The 20,985-nt window shown below is 43.6% G+C and overlaps 1 protein-coding gene across 1 annotated transcript; it reads right to left on the bottom strand.

The window, feature by feature from the left end:
* Nucleotides 1-1,572: 1,572 nt before the first annotated feature.
* Nucleotides 1,573-19,416, bottom strand: TNN (tenascin N). Its single transcript, XM_042819710.1, has 16 exons — nt 19,005-19,416; nt 17,787-18,164; nt 15,131-15,394; nt 14,057-14,242; nt 13,510-13,599; nt 12,572-12,835; nt 11,490-11,753; nt 10,472-10,735; nt 9,413-9,676; nt 6,979-7,109; nt 6,315-6,447; nt 5,378-5,529; nt 4,251-4,347; nt 3,426-3,593; nt 2,573-2,736; nt 1,573-2,041 (listed from the first exon to the last, which is right to left on the bottom strand). Exons 1-16 carry the CDS (start codon nt 19,414-19,416, stop codon nt 1,895-1,897), a joined length of 3,378 nt encoding a protein of 1,125 aa, XP_042675644.1. The 3' UTR covers nt 1,573-1,894.
* Nucleotides 19,417-20,985: the final 1,569 nt, after the last annotated feature.

The raw sequence follows: 20,985 nt of genomic DNA, 5'->3' as shown, positions 1-20,985 counted from the left end.
GTGTAAAACATTTAATCCTCAAGCCCCCTTAGTTACCTGCTCTCTGGCTGACCAACAAAGTGAAACCTGCCCTCATCTGAGCAGTGCAGAGGAACCACTTCAGCACAATACTCTCCCCCTCTTTTTCCCATTTCCTTCCCTCATGCTCTTAAGACAGAGTTGCATCTTCAAGTGCAACTTTCCTCCTTCGCTCATGCCAAGGGGAATGGATAGCCTAATGCAGCTCTGCTGAGTCTCTGCCTGCCCACTCATGCAAGTAGCATGGAAATGGCAGTAAAACAAAGAATTTAGACCTCACTTGTGAGAGACAACTCCCTTGCTAGCTCACCTCAGCAAAGTCCTGGCAGCCAAAGATCAGTTACCTTCTTTGCAGTATCAAGTAATGAAGAGATCACACAGACCCCCATCCCCATTTTGGAAATTCTGGAGAACTAATTTTCACAGCACTAGTTTTTCCACATTGCTCTGCAATGCTACAGGCCTGGGTATTGCTCCACCTCTGTAAATAAAGCTTAGTTCAAATTGAGAAAGAATAATAATTCTGACACTCAAAGCAAGGAAGACAGAAATATTTTAAGACCTCCTTTATCTGCAATTTTATTGCTTCTTCAGAGTCTGAGGACTCTTTAAAATGTATTAGTCAGCTTAGCACTGGGATAGAAAAAGCCATTAAAGCATAGGACAATCATGTTCCAATCTGCTCAGACAAGCAAGCCTTTAAGTAAGCATCATTTGGTGAGTTCCTATTTCTCCCCTGCATGAGGCTGGTGGTCCAGAATTTAAATATCTGCTCAGAGCAAGAAAGTAAGACTTTTTTTTTTTTTCCTCAGACCATAAAGAAAACAGTTAAATGTGAAAACAGCTACTGGAGCCTACCTGAATCTCCAGACACCCTGAAAGAAAAGCCTAAGGGAGAGTGTGCAGGTCCATTTAGTTCTGTGATGCTAATTTTAGGGCTGGATGACAAACATTACCTTTTCAACATCGCTATCTATCTACACTGCTAATGAAAAAGCAGAGGCTGGCAGATGGGATGGTCACATGGAGAATTTTCTTCACAGTCTGTATCGAGCAAGGATTATACAGAGGTTTGTGATTGTGAGACACTCGGAGGAGAGTAGCCCTTACATTTACCTTCTTTGGGGCATCACCTGGGAGTGTAAACATTCCTTTACTGCATGTCTCCTCAGGCTTTTCTTTGGCTGGGAAATAAGAAGAAACAAGCTAAATATATATCAGGATATTACCCTGGAAAGATGTTGTATTGGAGGTTGAGGAACCCAGACTACAGGCTTTGCTTGCATTAATGAGGCCCGTTGTCAGCAGCTTGACAACATTTCCCAAATCTCAGTGCCTTGATTGGAGAAAAAGAAAGAAGTGCTGCACTCCAAATGATGAGGGGAACGGAAAAAAAGAACCACTGACCAAGAGATGAGGGAGAAAACAGTCTCAGAAAAGCTCTCTAATGTAAATCAGAAAGATTTCATTTTTCAGTGAGATCAAAATGAAGTTCTTTGAAGTCTGAACTGGACAGAAGTCAGAAGGACAGAAATCAGGAGTCAGAAAGCTGGGTTTTGAGAAACAGTAACGTGTTAAAGCTTGTTTTACGAACAATTCATAAAAGTTGCACACATTGGATCAAGCAGGTCCTTGTCACGTTTAACCAGGAAAGCTACAAGTGGCATGCCGCCCACAAGTCCCCTCCCAGTCTCTGACAGAGCACCCACCAGGACCTCCAAAGGCTGGAAACAGGCTGGGCTGCAGATTCAGAGACTTCTGGGTCCAAGCTGGGTCAGCAGCTGCTTCCAAAGTAGTGGAGGAAGTCATCCAAACCTAATTTTGTTAAGAAATACCAAATCATAATCTTTGGGTGCTGTCACGCACAGAGGACAATTTAAAATCGGATCTGCCTCGTTTTTCCTGGTAGAGATCTCTTCTTCCTTGCCAAGACTGACTCATTACTAGAAGACTGAGGACGAATCTTCATCTCAGTAAAAGGGATGGAGAACTCATGGCCCTTCCATGGCTCCCAATTCACCCCCTGCAAAAAGATCATATAATTTCTTTTAGTAAAATACTTAGACCAGGTGTTTGGAGTCTGCCACTGCCCCTTCTAATGCCATTTCATCTTTCCACAAACAGAGACGCTGTTTTCCACCAGATTTTTTTTAAACCATAACCACAGTCAGTATTCTAGATGCTCCTAATACAAAACTAAATCTCTATCCATACAATCTGGAGCTCAACAGGACTGTGTTATCTTCCAGCACAAATCAGGCTGTACAATGAGATGTAAACCAGGAACACACTGGAAGTATCCGACTTCTTTTCCCTGTTCTTCTCTGAAATTAAGACAGCTCCACCTTAGGTGTCTCTGTCCACCACAAGAAACAGGTTGTGAGCTTAAGCCCTTCAGATTCTAGGAGAATCCATGAGTTTCCTTATGGGTCATTATCCTTTAAAACAAAACGAGTTCAAATAGCATGGGCAACCTGTCCTGCTGCAACTCCCCCCTCCATATGTTTTTCCCAGGCTAGAGAGAAGAGCTGACAGTCAAAGCTCTGCCACTCACCTCACTGTGCTTGCTCTCCCCATATTTCCCATTGAGGTTGGCCAAGTGGCAATTCTTGTACCACCACGCACCATGGTGCGTCAGAGCACAGTTGCTGAGAGCCACATCATTGTCTCTGTCCCACGTTGTGAACTTCCAGCCATTGTGGTAAGTCATTGCATCTCCTAAGAGAAAGGATTACAGAGATGGGTAAGAGTAAGGGTGTGCAGTGGCTCAGCCCGAGCATTTCATGCAGCTTTCATTAGGCAGAACGCAGAAGGCCTGTCAGGAAAAAAGCAACGGCATGCAATAGATGTAGAAAATAATTTCTAATTGGCTGCTAATAGAGGGCACATTCATGGACTGGATCCTCTGGGCCTGAAGATCTCAATCTCAGGGCAGTAGGGTAACAAAGGATAAGTGGAAGACTATGGACACAATAACAGTGGTAAGGATTTACCAGTGGCAGAAGCCAGCACCAGGACTACTACTGCTTAGCAAAGTCTCCTTCTGAACAAAAGCCACTTTCTTTGCACTTCTCAGCTGGGGAGCCCCAGAAGTTGCTCCTCCGTGAATTGATAATCTCATGAAAATGCTTCAGGTCTGCCTGTTCAGCTGTGGTGTTTCAATGGGTCACAGAGCAGCTCTCTTCTCTGTGAAAGAACAGCTTAATCGTGTCCTCAGCAGAAGACAAGTCTGGAGGGGTACATCTCCTCAGTCCTCCTGGGAAATACAGAGTTCTCTCTTCAAAAGGAGGGACATGCAATCTAACTTGAACTAAGGAGCTCCCACGCTACAGGCAAAACAAATACTTAAATCCCAGCACTTGCTCCCCTGCATGGCACAGACAGAACAAGTCTCAGGCACTCCTCACCAGCATTGCCTCTGTAATTCCCCACGGACAGCCTGTATCTCTCCCTGCTCGAGGCAACCTGGAAGAAGTCATAGACAGCATAGGCAGACTCGTTGGCTGTCCGCAGATCCACCCGCAGCTCATAGTGGATGGGGCTGCTGCTTGTGAGATTGTGCAGCTGGTCAAGACCTAGAAAGAAGGAAACTACTGTTAAAAGGGAAAGGCCTGTTCACCTTTGCAGTCCTGGAATCTCACCCCGTGGTCATTTTGGTTCGATCAGCTATTTCCTGCCTGCCTCCCATATTGCTTGATGCTGTCATGACATTGTGCCAAGTTTATGCTGTCTTATCCCATTTTCTGGCAAGAGATAGCAATGTCAGAAAAAAAGAAAAACAAAAAACAGTTTAAAGCAGCACAGGACAGACTGTGCAACAGTATTTTTCCAAGAACATTCAAAGACTCTTGCCCCAAAGACCTTGGCTTATTTAGGGCTGGATTCTCTGATGCAAGCAGTTATCTAACAGAAAAAAACTGAGCACACTATGTTTTGTGTAATAGCTTAGACTGTGCATTTTCATTAACACGATGTCTTTATTTCTCCTTGCATAGGAGCATGCATGCCTGCAAAAAATATTTCCTCAGTTTGCCCTGTTCTGGGACTGTTATAAATACCAAAGATGCCAGTGGAAAGACTTAGCTGGCCTTCAGAGATACTCATGGCTTAAATGGCACTTCTAAGAAAGACATAACAGCTGACAAGTCAGGACTGCAGACTCAGTCTGACTACTTCAGCATTTAGACGCCTCTACAAAGCTGATCTTCAGCAGTCACACCCTTGTACTGTACCAAGCCAAAATTCCCCAGTGGGATCTCCAAAGCCTTCCACATAATTTTTCCAGCGTTTGTAGAAATCCAGTTCACCACTGCTCCGCCTCTGAAACACCTGCAAGGCAAGGATTGCTGAGTGAGAGCTCATGGCAGATATTTGAGAGTCAAGGAGGGTGGGGGTGAAAAATCCTCATCCTGATCCAAGTACAGGCAGAAAGGTGAATTGTTTGGGAACAGATGCATCTAGTTAAAAGGTATGCTGCAACTGAGCAGGATACATTACCATTTTCTGATTGCACAGAAGCACCTGGGGTGAGTACTTTGTAGTGCGAATTTCGCACTTTTCCACAAATGCCTGGGGGCAGCAAAAATCCCAGTGTGATCTCAGCACCTGGACAAGTCAGGCCTAGGGTCAAAACCCACAGAGACACCTAGTTATCTAAATTTCACCAGAATCCGTGGGCCATGGGCAGTAACACACAATTTGTTTCAGTGGATCACTGAAAACAAAAGGTAAAGAAGTGAATAAAGATATTTTTATTTGTTTGTGTAGGGAGTCAGCTATCAGAGAATCTCAGATTCGTTATCTCACCCTTATACAAATTCACCACCTCAAAGCGTCTGTGTTTCTGCCTCCAGCTGCTCTCCATCCAGGGGCATGCTCACAGTTCTAGCATTTAAAATATGATCATCAGCTGAATTGCATTAACTGTCCATACTTGTAGCCTTTCCCAGTGGTCAAGATGAGATAACAGAGCTTAGTCCATTCATGACAAAAGACTTTTAAGTTGCTCTACCTTGCCTTGCACTTTCGTAGAAAACTCGTGTGCCCAGCTAGCAAGAAGCAACGTCAAACTGGCATTGCCTCAGTCAGGAATAATATAAGCCTTGAGTCACATTCATGACTAAGCAATCAAAGTTCAGCATCCCCTTGTTTCTGAGCCATCCAGCCTTCCACAGTATTCCTGCTCTCGGTCTGAAAGGGTACAACAGCATCCGCTCCCTTCCTAAAACATGCTCCTCCATCACAGGAGGAGCTGAAATACAGCACAGTAGACCAAAAGGAACATCAGCTAAGCCCACTACCAGGTTCACTTGATGATGCTCATTAAAAAAAATTTAAAAAGTAGCAGAGAATCACTCACTATCCACCCGCCTCCATCAGTGGTCATGTCACAGTACACCTGCATGGGCCTGCTGCCATTGCCATTGAGATAAATGGTGTACAGGCCGCTGGAGATGTTTCCATTCTGCTGCATCTGGGCACAGTCCGCAGGGTACGGGTAGAGGAAGCTAACTGGGAGAAGAGAGAGCAAAGCTGGAGGAGCCATCTCACACCCCTAGGAATCTCTTATGGACAACAGTACTGGAAGAGAAGTAAAGAAAGCACCCAGCTGCATCAGCAGGTAGCTGTTGGCAGCCTTCCCCACTGCTCAGAAGCTGAAACATGGATGGGGTCACCAGAGGCTGCAGGAGATGCTGCCTTGGGTCACAGTGAGAGCAGGAAGAGAAACCCTGGTTTGTGAAAGTGGGAACGCCAGTAAAAAGGCATTTTATCTGCATCTCACAACCCACCCACAATTGGCAGCCTCTGTGAGGACCAGCTCAGTATAAGAGGCACCCACATCAAGGCATGAGAATATTTGACTTGCTGGCATCCAGGCATACATTTCCTGATCTCTGGAAACAACCAGGCAGCTACTCAGGACCACAACAGTACTTACACAACTGCTGGCCTGTCATTACTGTGACAGTGCTGAAAAATCCCTAGCCCGTTATCTTCTCTCCTGCCCAATGGCAACTCACCAGGAGGCTTTGCCCTGCACTTGACCAGCAGGGTTTGGCAGAAGCATTGACCAGTGTGGGCAATTTCCTCTTGCACTATCCTGTTGGGATTCCAAAGCTCTGGACTGTGTGGCTTAGAACAGAACCCAGCCAGAAGACAAGTTTTCAACTCACTAAACAATTTGCTTCTGATCACATTGTTTCCCAGAACAGGAGTTCCTTCTCAGACCTCAACCATAAAGACACAACAGCTGCAGAGCCCACGGAGCAAGTGCAACACTCAAGACCAAATCCTACCTGTTGAGAAGGTACCGACTGTCTTTCTGCTCTGGTGATCTCCCTTATAGGCCATCACAAACACAGTGTACTTTGTTCCTTGTTCCAGTCCTTCCAGCACAAACTGTTGTTCCCTAGGACCCAGCTGCACTTCCTGCCAAATAAAACAGACTGAAGATCAACCCAACTCTGTACAACACTTAGCTTTTCTGGACCACAGTGCCTCACACTCAGTAAAGCCTATTTATAGGCTTTTCTTGTAGGAGTTCAGATAGGCATACACTAGCTGCATATCTTTAAGACATGAAATCCATTTCCTCAGGAGAAAGGTTTGATGCAAGGTCTCAAAAAACACTGTTAAAATACTGAAGACACTGTGTCCCTGGTTAATGCTGCTTTTTCATGTAGTAACAAGTTAGAAAAGGAAAGTGAAGCAGTAAACTTGTTCTCTGCGTCCTGAAGATCTGCTGGAAAGTGGTATCCACTGTCTCAGAGTCTCTCCACAGCTTCTACTCATAACAGTAGCACATTTCCTCAGGCTCTGCCTCCCCAGGCTAATAATAGCATAGATTCCACCTCAAAATTATTTACCTTTGGTCCATATACCCACAAGATTCAAATGTCAGAGCCTATAACCATAAGGGTGATGTCAGTGAGTTCTGCAGGGCTGAGGAATTCACTGTACCTTGCTGGTGCCATTTTGACCCTGGTAGGTCAGAGTGTAGCCATCAATCTGTGCTGCAGGAGGAGCCCAGGTAACTACACCAGTAGTCTGAGTCACATCAGATACATGGAGGTTCCTGGGAGGATCAATCTCTATTGAAAAAGAAAAGAAAATTCAAGTCCCTCTGCATAAAAGAAATACAGCAATTCCTGTGCTAAACTTGGGCTGAGCTTTGCAATGCCTGATCCTGTGAACTGGAAACTACGGAAGTCACTCAGTGAAGTTTGCAAGCAACAGAAGCCTACAGCAACCATGGGAAGATCATCACAGATTTGGTTTGTGGTTTTGTGAGCCCTGCAACTGGTTCAGCTGTATAGAGACTCCCAGGGGCTGAAAGCTCCCGATTCATCTGTCTGAGAAGTCTGACAATTATTTTTAAGCAACACTAATTCACAGCAGGTGTCAAAAAGCATCTGTCTTACAAGATACCCATAACAAGGCTCCAGTGCTTCCCTCGTGATAAAACCAAATTGCTAAGCTCATCTGGAAGTAATAACAATGGAAGCAGCCTCTCTCAAATTTTCATCCTATGCTTGCTATTCTGGTGTTTTGGGAACGTCTTAGAGAAAACAACTTAAGCAGTAGGACTGTGTGGCCTTCCAAATTTTAGAAAGAAGGCATTTGGTGGGCAGTGCTAGCCTTGAGGGAAGAGTGCTCCAGCCCTGAAGAATGCCTGAGTTTATAGCAAACTAGAACTGAATAATTCAGAACACTCTCCTGTTCTTCCATGGATCTCCATGGGAGGTAACAAGCATGCCACTTAGCTTGCTCATTGATTCAGTTCTTCTCTGTATAAGCCAAGCAATAACACTTCTCAGATCTTGGAGAGTGTTATGAGAACAATCATAACAGTGATTATAATGCAACAATGAAATATTACAAGTTATGAAAAGGCCACAGAGGAAAACAAGGCCAATACTTTGGCCTTTATTAGATAAACAAGAAGAATAGAACAGTACAGCTTCTCTACATTCCTTGAGTATGGGGCTACTGCTTAAAAAAAAGACATAAAAACAGAAAAGAAAAAAAAAGAAATCAAAACACCAGATAAATTGAATCAACAAAGACATTAACTCTTAAGTTGACAGAATGTGCTGCTTAAAAGTTGAGTTATTCATTATAAATGAAATCCAACATTCGCTGAGACAAGCATTTGTTTGTTATTAATCAACTCCTACTTCATACAAGAGACCACCACACAACTGCTTTAAATTAATGACTCCATTCTTATGACACGTGTAATAATGTATTACTCATTACATGTGTACCACTCCACGGACAGAAGAGGGAGCTAAAAGGTGCCAAATCCAACACGAGAAGCAAGTGCTGGGAAGCCTCCTGGCAGGACTTGAATTTTACAGCACTGTTCCTGCAGCTTCCCCAGGTGAAGGATATAACTGCAGAATAGCTCCCTGCTACAGCATATTTTAGGAATGTTAGTGAGTAAGCAGCCAGCACGTAGAGTTAAAAATGTGTTTGTTTTTTTTCAGGAGTTGGATTATTTTACCAGAGGTGTCACGTTTTTTTTTGAAAAACACCACCAAGATGGGGGAGAGGGGGGGAGGGAAAGAAAAAAAAGAAAAAGCACTTTTTAATGGGCACGGATATTTCTAAAACGCCCCTACTGAAGCTAAATGCATTCCCTCTCTGGGCAGTTTCAATTCATGTGAAATTTCCAGGTGCATCCATTTTCATTCTAGTTGAAAAAAAAAACCACTTCAATTTACTTAAATTTTCCTTAAATTTTTCAGTTAAAGACAGGCTTAGACATTTGGCCTTAAGAAATATCCTTTTATTTCTACGTGCTGCCCTTGCCCTCTGCAAGCACTGGGGATCTGTCTGGCACCTTGCCCTGAGTTCAAGCTCTATCTTTTCTATCTCACACCAGCTTGACTCAGAAACTAAGAAAAAGCACATTAGCAAGGCCAACAGATATGGAGTGACCCTGAAATATTGCCAGAACACTATCATCCTTATAGCTGATTGAACAAGATAGATTTAAGCCTGTTTTTAAGTTTCCTAGGACAGTCTAAGGTCATGAGTCAAGCCATTATTTTTTAACTGCCTCCGAGTCTAAGGTGGTTTAACTTTGGTTGTTAAATGTCTGTTATTGTTACACTTGATAGCAGCATACAAAGCAGTGCATGCTTTTGATTAAGAAGTGAAATAAGCTGTGTACTCAGCTGTCACCATTCTGTGTTCTGACATCTGTCTCTTCTACAGCAGCCTCTAATAGCAGTTTCTGTTATGTCAGGCTATAATCATGCACTTATCTCCAGAACGTATTTACCACAGTAGATCTTCATTACCCAGTAATGCAAAGAGAGATCGTGGAAATGTAAATTAACAAACGAGTGGGGTTCTTCTACTCTGCTTCTCTTCTCCCCACAGTTACCTGTCAGCGCATCAGTGCTTGCCCTCTTGCTCTGCATGCTTCCCAGCTCTGCCCAGAGATGAATGGTGTACTTCATGCCTGCTTTCAGTCCTGTCAGAGTTGTAACGCTCTCAGCCTTTCCCACTTCTATTTCCTTGGTGCCCCCATCAGCAGAAGTGTAGCTCACGATATACCTATCTATGGGAGCTCGGACGCTATCCCAGGAGATTGTGGCTGAGTCTTCTGTCACTTGGTCAGTTACCAGATTCTTTGGGCTGTCCAATTCTAAAAAGTCAAGTGCAAAGTACGAAGTATAAGGAACTAAAACACACACATGTTGCTCTTAAAAGCTTTAGCTTTCTATAGCCCCGTGATACAGATGATGGACACCGTGTCTGCCTACAAGCTAATGAGGATAGTGAGACCAGCAACCTTCTCTCTCTTCCTCATTTCTAGAAAGCTGCCAGGCAGCCAGTTTTCAGCCTAATTAAGCATCCAGATCCTGCAAGCAACGGCCTTCATGACATGAAGTGAATTACTGATACTTGAGAGACTTATTCTGGGCTCAAAAAATTCTTCACCCTCTTGGGTTATGGAAGATGAGTAAAGTGGGGCTGTCTCCTTCCAAGCCTTGATTCACTGGCTAATGCCATTCTTATCAGTGGCACATAATTTTAAGTAGGATTCAACAGTAGTATTCAGTAGTATTCAACAGTACTGTGGAACAACACTCAGTCACACCTACAGAGCTCAGCATATCTGGAGACCAAAACCAGCACATATGACTGGTAAGTGAGGGCTACAGTGCTTTAGCAAAGCATAATGAAGCTCATACTAGTCTGACAGTTTCTAAATCAGTTTTTAGTTCCTGCAAGCAATTAAAATCTTTTCTCTTGACTTGAGAGAAGGCAGTATTTCTACCCGAAGCTTGAAGTGCCTGTAGTATGAATGTTTCCACATCATAAGCAAGCACAAGATAAATTGCTGTCTAGTACAGGCTGCAACAGAAGGAAGCAGGCAGGGTAGAAACAGATCACCTTCACAACATAGGACAGAATCATAAGGATTCTTCTAGAATACCTGTCACTGCCTCAGTGCTGGTTCTCTTGCTCTGCTGCACTCCCTTCTCTGCCCAGAGGTAGATGACATATTCAGTGCCAGGTTTCAGTCCTACCAGAGTTGTGGCAGTCTTGTTCTTCCCCACTTCTATCTCCTCAGTATCACCATTGGCAGAGGTGTAATTCACCACGTACTTATCTATGAGATCCAGAACCCTGTCCCAGGAGATGGTGACTGTGTCCTCTGTCACTTGATCAGTTACCAGGTGAGTGGGGCTGTCAATTTCTGCAGAGAAGAAAAAGACAAGAATGCAAGATGTCACAATCAGGCTGGGTTGTGACACCACAAGACTCCTTCCCCTCTGGGGCTGGTTTCTCTCTTTATTTTTTTTTTTATTATTAATTTTTTTTTTTTTTTTAAGAGACCCAAGTACTCTTTTACTCATTTCTCTTCAGCAAGTCCCTGATTAAGAGCATGGGTCTTGTAAATGCTTACAACTGCTTGTAAAGGATACACTCATCTTCACAATGTTATAAGCCAACAACGGGCAGAGCACTCTATCATCTTTACCAGGACTGACCACAGAAGAGAGAACAAAATGGTAAGAACAACTGAGGAACTTGGACAAATTATCCTGTTGCAAGAAAAAAAAAAAAATCCTGCACGCTGTTACTCTGCACGTCAAGTTGCCCATCTGCAAAAAGGAACTGAGCATTTACTTAACCCTTGAAAAAGGATAAACCAACAAACCAAACTAAGACCAGACAAATACATGATTGATGCGAGAATGGAATAGCATCATTTTCACAGGTGAAGACCACTAACACAATTAGTAATCACCATGCAGCCTATCTGTAGTACATACTGGTAATTATGATCTCTCTGTGATAAAGTTGAATGGGCTTCACAGCAAGATGCTTTAACCCAAAGATTGTATCTCTTAAGCTTGAATTTCCCTTTGTCACGAAAATGAGAGACTTATTCAATGTTAAGGCAAACCCAGACTGTAGCTTATACACTCAACCTACTGCCCTCTTACCTGTCACAGCCTCAGTGCTGGCCTTCTTGCTCTGTTGTTCTCCCTTTTCTGCCCAGAGGTGAATAACATACTCCATGCCTGGCTTCAGTCCTGCCAAGGTGGTGATATTCTTGTCTTTCTCCACTTCTCTCTCCTCTGTATCCCCATCAGCTGAGGTGTAATTCACTCTGTATCTGTCTATTAAAGCCTGGACTTTGTTCCAGGAAACTGTGATTGCATTCTCTGTCACTTGATCAGTCAACAGTTTAGTGGGGCTGTCAATCTCTGTAAGTAAAATTCTTTGTTAGAAGTTTCAGCATAGCACTGTGGTAATGACAATGGTCTGAAGATACAGACAACATAAGTTTTGTAGGCAGAGGCAGTATATTTTATTAGACTAACATATATTTTGAAAAACAGATGAGCTTTGGGAAATTATTCTGTGCCCAAAGATCTGGAAAGAGCTTGTATGCACAAAGACATTTGTAGGTAGTTAATAGAATCTGCTCCTGCACGGCCATGTGAGAATACATCAGGCTTGATTATAAAAAATGAGCAAAGCAGAGCTTTGAGGGGTTTCCCAAAAGAGCTGCAGATGCTGCTCACATGCCCTTACAACTGAGGATCCCTATCACCACGTGACTGTCCTGTTAAGGAGATTTGATTCCCCACACAATTTCTACCTTATGCCATGAATACGAATATATTTCATTTTTCCTTTTTAACAAACACTGTCACGATTGACTCTGCAACACTTCTATGATCTCACTTTACTACTGGGCAAGGTCACAAGAACATCTTGGAGGTGGTTGATGCTACTTTTAAGACATTTTTAATGTATCACAGTTCTAAGGCTTTAGTATTCATTGTGTTTAACCATTCTCTGTACTGACAAAACTGGTGCCAAGCCATAGTGTCTCCACACAACAGGACTCACACAAAGAACTTCTGCTAAGCTGGAGACTTATCAGTCACACTGATAAGAATTAAATGAATTTGACTTGCTAAACTTGTGCAATACAGAAGCTGTACTGAAACAAGTAAAATTAATAAAGGTGTTTGAAATTCAGACCCAGTTTACTCCTGCTGCCACTGCAACTTACCTGTCAGAGCTCTGGTGCTGGCTTTCTTGCTCTTGTGGGGTCCCTTCTCTGCCCAGATATGGATGGTGTATTCCATGCCTGGCTTCAGATTCAATAAGGTGATGATGCTGTTTTCACTGCCTACCTCTGTTTCCCGGATGTCTCCATCAGCTGAGGTGTATCTCACCATGTACCTGTCTATGGGAGCCTGAACTTTATTCCATGAGACAGTGGCTGTGTCTTCCGTCACTTGATCTGTCACCACATTGGTTGGGCTATCAATTCCTGAGAACAGCATTTTGAAATGCAGGATTAGGAAAGTCCATATAAATTAAACCACTACAATACTTCTCACGGCATGAGAAACTGAAATTTCTTCAAGATTCCTTTTGTAATATAATGAATAGCTCAAAAATGTTTTGCCATATTTTTGAAGAGCCTGAAGCACCAATGAACCGACAGGTTTTCCAGACTTGTTTAAACATTCAGCATGCACTACTGTTCAGTTCACAGTCTAATAAACAGAAAAATGATGCTGCAGCCAGGGAATACAGGAAGGAAGAAGAATTTACCCTCCTCCTTACTGTTCCTAGGCTCAGGAGCCAAACAAATCGCTAGCAGCTAACAGCTGCAAAGCAGTCAGCAACAGCAGCCATACCCAGACTGGAAATCATGTGTACATGGTTTCAGTGAGGTCATCTTGTCAATCATCTGGTTAGGGAACTCAACCAGCAGAACCTCCTGAGCTCATTTCAGGTTAAGAATAAAGTAGGTTTAAAAATCAAGGGCTAGCTTTAGTGTTTAATAAACAGAAACAAGCTTAAATGAGGTAATAGCAGCCCTGACAGCAGTATGCATGAAGAAACAGTAAACTGAGTACCTTTCACATTGTGACCTTGACAGAATTGTCCCCAAAATCTGTAGTAAAATCATTACCATAAAAGAAACATTCCACCTACCTGTCCTGCCACTCACTGAGGATGGTTTACCCTCTGTATCATCTTTCACAGGTATGACAGTAACCTCATACTCCATGCCAGGTTTTAGGCCTGTAATCAGAAGGTAATTTTTCTTAAAAGCTGTTTTGTTTAGTCTCCCCAGTTCTAGGTTTGTAGCAGAGAAGCATTTAAAAATGTAGATATCTATCTAAACTTCCTCTTGTCTTGAGAATGCCTTGGAAGCATTCTTGGTCCAGTCTTGTCATTAGGGTCCATATTAACTATAGCGAGGATTTCTGCAACATTGGTATTTCCAGTTCTGAAATAAAAGAATATGCTTTATTTTGTAACAAGGATAGAATTAAAGCTGTCAGTCTTGAAAGCTGCTATCCACAGTGCACAGAAAATTTCACCCTGTTGAAGGACTCCCAGCAGATCTCATCCTGGCATACAGTGGCCTCAAGGTGAAGGAGAACACAACAGAGAAGAGTCATCTCAGAACTGTGATTAAGACAAATCACTTGTACCATCTCTCCCTGCCCAATATGGAATAGTCACAAGTACTCACCAGTCATGATGTGTCTGCTCTTGGGGTCACTGCTTTTGGGCACCATGACCTGCTTCTCATCCACGCCCACCAGGGATCTGAATTTCAGCTTGTAATAATCCACATCTGTTGGTGGGTTCTCCCACTCTACTTCCAGGGAATACTCCATCTCCTCCGTCACCCAGATGGCACTGAGTGCAGATGGGACTGGGAAGGACAGAAAAGCGTGCCAGGAAAAAGCAGCACAACCATCAAAAGGTGAATATAAGATAGGAAGTTGCTGAACAGACCTTCTCCCTCCTCAGATGACTGCTCTGAGACCTAAGCCATTTTCCTCAGCCAAACTTAAGATTTAAGTGAGTATGGCACAACCACTATCTCAACAGGAGTCGTCTCATCCACAATAACACTCTGATTCAGGAGTTCTCTGGCTCTCAGCTCTCAACCTGTTATGCTAGAGCTAAGAAAAAATGTCAAAATAACCCGACTTTTCCATGTTTTTACCAAGTGCAGGCAGACAGCATGCTACCAGCTACTAATAAAATGGCATTCACTTATAGAGAGTCTGCTTCAAATTCAGTCTTTCCACACCCAGCTCGCTGTTCTCAGCAGCATCCGATTCATTCAGTCCTATGAGGAGACTATGAGGAAAGTTTGCTACTGAAGGCATGTCTGGCAAGTAACACTTAGAAAAGATGCCCTCCCTACTTTGAAGTTCCTCCTTCATCCAGTCAAATAGTGCACTACTCTTAATAACATGCTGGCTTTTGGTATGCTTCCTGCAGTGGGCAACATCATTGATTCCCTGGAATTCAGAAGTGTCTATGCCAGTCAGATTTGGAAAAGATAAAAGGAGACACAGGAAATTTGCAATGCATTCAGTTCCAGAAATACAGATCTATAAGCAGATTCTCCAAAAGAGAACAATAGCAAAAAAAATGAGATAAGGTCAGAAAGAGGTACTGCTCTCCAGCATTCAGACAGGATCTTGCAAGCTCCAATCTTGCAAAGACAAACCATTTACTCTGTTTGCTTAAATCTAACATGAAAGACCTACAGATTTCAACTCTGAAAGAAAGGTCTGTCCGTTCCTACCTGTACTTGCTTGTAGTTGCATGGGCTCACTGGCAATCCCCTTCTTCACATGACGAAGTGTGACATTGTATGTGGTGCTAGGATGGAGACCTGTAATCTCATAGCTGAGCTGCTCTTTGGGCACATAGACTTGTTTCTCCAGTGTCTCATGCCCCACTGGGTAATAGCTGATGAGGTAATTATCCACATCAATCATTTGATCCCAGCTGACAGCCATGGAATCCTCTGTAGCATTCAGCAGCTGCAAGTTTTGAGGAGCAAGCACTAGAAGAAAAACAAACAGAAATACTGCAATGAGGATGGTGGGTTACAATCTGGTCCAGGACTCAGTGAAGTCACAAGGATTCTATTTCAGCAGGCTGCAGCAGAAGACAACTTGTTGCTCTGTGAATGGATGAAAAGGCTATCATACAGAAGTCCTTTGCATACGGACAGCTATAGTTCCACTAAGAAGTGCAAACTGAGACCACCAGGCTCTGTAGAGACACAAGCCCATTCAGAGTCCATCTGCAAAGCAAACATTCACCTCCTTGTCAATCTAAGAGAAAAAGTTGCTATTTTATTATTCCTTTTATGGACTGAAAAGTAACTCCTGGAGAGTACCAAGTCCAGGAGATGGAAAGGGAAGCTCCTGGCCTGAAGCAAAAGGGTTCCCACAGACCCTACTAACGCACTCTGAGGTGAATTAGGAGGACAGGTGGCTGTGGGTCATGCCACAAGTCCTTCTTGGGCTCTGCTCATGCTCATCAATCCCTCTCCATCAGGTAGCTTCTCCTCCGGAAGCAGACTAAGGCCATAATGGAATACATGAGCAGGTACTGAACAGCACATTCATAGATTCAGTGATGGCTCATGGGACTTGTCAAGAATCTTATTCTGCTGAGACTAGCCAGCTCTGCTTTGTTTTCTTTCCCATTTTTCTGATTATAGCATCAAAACACAGAGTTCCTCATTAGATCCATGTCATGCTGAGATACCAAAAAAAACAAACTTCTAAGGATATTTTCATTTGAAATTCCTGTTTTATTCATCTACAAATATCCCACAACACTATCTTTGAGCAGCCAGTAAACTGAAACTCGAGAAAGAGCACAAGTCAGTATCTGCTATTCAGCATGCCCTTCTCATCAACTTTCCTTTGCAAGGAACTGCAAGCACTAATTATACTGTTGCATGCTTGGGAATAAGTTCTAGATGATCAGACATGCCGGTTACCATGGCAACACACAACAAGATGCTTTTTCATTATCTGAGATACATTAGAAACAAACAAACAGAAAGAACAGTGCTCAATTTAAGTTCCCAGGTTACAAGAATCTAATCAAACGGAACAGAAAAGGAGAAAAGGCAATGGGGCAGCTATAGAAAGGGGACAACTTGGCTACAGGTGCTGACACAAGAAGCATTTGATTGTGGACTTAAAACACTTTTTAACTGGGAGTGAAAGCCTATTGTTAGGAACAGCAGCAAAATAGATTGTGCAATATACACTAGCTCTGCAGTGCTTGCTCACTTGTATACTCAGAATAGAGGCCCCTTTCACAGCCTATAAAACAGCTGCAGGTGCTGCGTAAGGAAGATGACCCAAGGATGGAGCCAGCCAGCCCCTTAGTGAGGCTGCACTGAGAAACAGTTCTCTTCTTGCTACCTCTGTAAAGGTGCTGGCCTGAGCTGCAAATCCCAGTCTGCTGAAAGGACAGGAGAGTGCTGCAGCCATAAAGAAAAATGAGTAGTGAGGAATGGATAGCAGGAGTGAAACTTCCATGTGCAGCTCTTGTTTCAGTGAAGAATGTGAGCTAGTAGGCTGTATAAACGGTGAGCCTCTAAGCAGACAGGTCGAGTCTGAGAGGTGAGGGATGACAGGGAGCATTAAAGACTTGCCAGTAAGGTCACTGCAAACCCCTACTGAGCACCAGCTGCTGCTCAGTGTGTGGTTGTTACTTACCTCTCCTTTCTGAGCAGCTGTGAAAGATTAGACTAAGCACAGAAAGCAAGGTGGCTTTCAGGGCACAAGGTTGAGGGTTAAGGCCTGGAGTATCAGCTTGTGGTTATAGGGAGATTATAGGTTTTTCAGAATATATACCAAGCCATCCAGCATTTAAGCAGAGACTGTTGGATGCACACTTCAAGGTGAGCTCAGTCCACCTTCTCAGGCAAATCCTTCTGCCTCATAATAGAGTATTGTGAGAGTTTCCTAAAGCCCTTGCTTTCAAAGGGTGGTTACTTAATGGCTTTACGCATCTTTCATCTAACAAGTTTTTATCAAATCAATTGCTTTATCAGCAAGCAGCACACACTACAGCAGCTATAATTTCACCTTTTATTATCTCACTTATATGTCAAGAAACAGATTTAAAGTTCCATCTTTAATTACAGGATATGTACTTTGTTAAGCTCTCTCCTTCAGCCACTATCCACATGTATGTGCTAGCTTTGCCTTAACCTGTGTTTTCCTATTTTCTCAATCCAGAAACACTTTCCAGGCAATTCTTGAAGACATGGGACACTCACAGCCATCCCTGAGTACAATCCCAACAGGAACTCAGAAGGGACTTTGGTGATTCCAGGCCTGGTTTGCCCAGCACTTCCTCAAGAGACGAAAGGGAAATGCAGAATGAAAGTAAGAAGGGAGAAATAACTCACAAGCATATCTTACCCTGGGAGCAATCAGGGCCAAAGAACCCCTCATGGCAGTAGCACTCTCCTGTGTCACAGAACCCATTGCCACTGCAGTCCCCGGGACATCGTTTCTCGCTGCAGTCCTCTCCGATGAACTCCTCATAGCACAGGCAGACCCCTTTAGCTGTGTCACAGATCCCATTGCCGCTGCAGTTCTCAGGACAGAGCTGCTGGCTGCAGTCCTCACTGAAATAAGGCTCATCACAGATACACCTCCCGCCATCACAGCGCCCGTGGCCACTGCAGAGGTTGGGGCAGGTGGGGCGGGAGCAGTCACTGCCCTCCCAGCCCTCTGCACACTTACAGCTGCAGGTCTCATAGAGGAACATCCCGTGACCGCTGCAGTGCGTGACACCTGGCCACAGCAGCACCATGATGCACAACAGCAAGGGTGATGCACAGAGAGAAGAAAAAAAAAAAAGGAAACAAACTGAGGAACAGATCGATGAGAAGGTGAGTTCAAAGTCATTAAAGTATGACTATATATGGGCTGAAGAAGAGCTGAAGATCACACAACCACATGCCCCTGGTCCAAAGGGGGTCCTGCTCCCTCTTGTCTTTCCCAGTGCATTTGTCTGGAGTCAGCAGGAATGCAAAAATCCACTAACATACCAATCAATTAGAAGGCTTTCCACAGCCTCTAAGCTGAGTTGTAATTTAAGCTCGCCATTTATCATCACTGTTATTATGAAAATGGAAAGTTCATTATTCCCATGTGCCAAGCAGCTAAATTTGATAGAGAGCAAGTGACTGCCAAAAAAACCACCACCAGGAACTGCTCTTGTTTTAGACAGGTATTGAAGAAGAAACAAAACCAGCAGTTCTCAACAAATGCAAAATTCTGGAGACAGAAATGAGAAAGGAAAAGATGGCAACAAATTGCCCCCTTCATTTTCACCTCTCTCAGAGTTCCTCCATTTAATCCTCTCTCTCACCCATGTGAAACTCAGGAACTCTTTCCTTCCATTGCTAGGAGATGACTGGGGGAGATTTCCTCTGCACTGGTTCTAGAAGTGGTGTCTTCTACCACATTTTGGGACCTTCAGATTTCCCTTCTGATCACAAAACCACCATTCTGTCTGCACTCTGAGCTTTTCACTCTCATAACCCTTACAAAAGGATTCCAGTCCCCATCTCTCTGCAGAAAACAGGCTATATGTAGAAGATAAAAACAGATACTTCAATTGTTACATACCCTGGCTTCCCCCACAGCACTTTTGAGGGCTGCAGATTTCTCTCAGTTCTGCAACTTCTTTCTCTAGCTTCTCCATCCTCTCAAGAAGGTCTTTAACATGGGCCAGAGTTTCACAGCTCGCTTTGGGTGCATGCACATGGATGTTGTGCCTAAAGATGATATCCTGCTCTTCATTTTCCTCAGCCTCACCAGGATCTAGCTGCACCCCACTGCTGCCTTCGTGCTGCAATGGATCCGCCTCTACCTTGATCTGGGAGGATGTGGGCAGGTCAATCTTGTAGGAATGGCTGAAGGATATTCTTTGACCATTGCTGGTGCAGTTTTCAGATGCAGGAAGTTGAATGGCAGATGCCTGAAGAATACAGCATAGCAGTACTCCAACAGGGAACGCAAACCAGCTCTGGAAATCCATCCAGTAGGTTTTCAGAGGAAGCACTGACCCCTGAACTGCAAAGCTGCTTTCAAAAAGAAGGAAAGAAGATGTAAGAAATGTGATCATAAAGCTGGCATTCATAGTTTTCCACAAGTACTCTGCTTTGACTCAGCATAAGGTTGGTACCTGCAAAAGAGTCACACTGTATGAATTAGATCAAGAGTGCTTCCAGACCCTCCTGACTAGGAGCTTCAAACTTGTATTTCTTAAACGAGACTCAGTATTGCAGTCCAACACAACTATTAACTATGCCATAACCCTTTTCAGCCCTATGCAGCTAAAACAGTCAGTCTTCTAGTCAGTGCTCTACAATACAATTACCAGTTTTTTCTGGTCAGAGTAAGAGATCTCCATCAGCACCTCAGCTAGCATGATTTTCAACTAGAAGCTTGATGGCCTGTCCACAAGAAGATCTTCACTGAGATCAAGCAAAGGGTATTGATTTCATTTTATTTTTATATTAATTAAATAAGACAATCATCTCTGCTTCTCATTCACAAGCAGCACTCTGCTTTGCTAGTCTTCTTCCTCCTCCATTCAGCACTTACCTAGAAGATTTAATTTCCTGCAAGAGGAATGGGGAGAAAGGGTACGTTGTGCTGCTGAGGTAGGGCTTCTTCTTTGCCTCCTTTATTTCCAAATCTGGAAATGAGAAGCCAGAATCCAATCCTTGCCCCTACAAAGCACAGTCAAAATCCCTTCTCTCAGCATTAAGTGCTAAACAGCATTCTGGGTTACAACATGATGTCATTACTAAGTAGGGCTTCCTGAGAACCACAAATTGATCTCAGACTTTCCTCGGCCTGGAGATCATTTATTAGGAAAAACCCTCAGACATATGGATTTCTGTCAAGCATAATGAAAGAGGAGGACAGCTATTTTGGCTTCTTCATCATGTAATAAAGAGATTTTCCCCTGCTGTTAAAATGAGCGGGTTTAACTGACTCATTGTGGAGAATATCATGTCATACACATAATGAGCAATAACAGGAGACCAAGGAAAGGAAGAATTTAGGAAAGAATGCCTAGAAGTCAGGTCTGTGAAGCTAGAAAATATTCTCCTGAGGAAAGGGATGGAAGAATCCCCGCTCACATCTTTCACTGTGCAAAGCACAGGATAACCAAAGCTGGAGAGAACCTACAGTGGAAGATTTCATCAGCCTCGCTCTGTAAGCTTTTCTCCGTCCCACAGATCAGCACTTGAGGATACAGCGTGCAGACCGTTGCACTATGATGTTCTGGGGAAGATGCACGACTGGAAGCTGCTACAATCAAAGCAAGAGCTGATGAAGACCTGGCTGTGGGTACCAGCAGAGTGTCTCCTAATGATGCAGATGGAGATGGGACTGAGGAGAGAAAAGGGGCTTGCAATCAGAGGAGAAAGGAAGTGCAGGTCCAGCACAGATCTAGGTTGCAGAAGGAAGAGAGAGACGGAAATAACTGAAAGATCAAATTGTGAGCGCTGGGGAACTAATCATGGCAGATGATTGATGAAAAACTGTCTCAACAGAACGAGTTCATAGAGGAAGGAAATAATTTCCAGAGATC

Source organism: Centrocercus urophasianus, unplaced genomic scaffold, assembly GCF_019232065.1.
Source record: "Centrocercus urophasianus isolate 14NV4802_14NV808 unplaced genomic scaffold, USGS_Curo_1.0 seq_18, whole genome shotgun sequence".
Classification (NCBI taxonomy): domain Eukaryota; kingdom Metazoa; phylum Chordata; class Aves; order Galliformes; family Phasianidae; genus Centrocercus; species Centrocercus urophasianus.
Note: the sequence above shows the minus strand (reverse complement) of the source record. Positions and strands in the feature narration are given on the sequence as shown.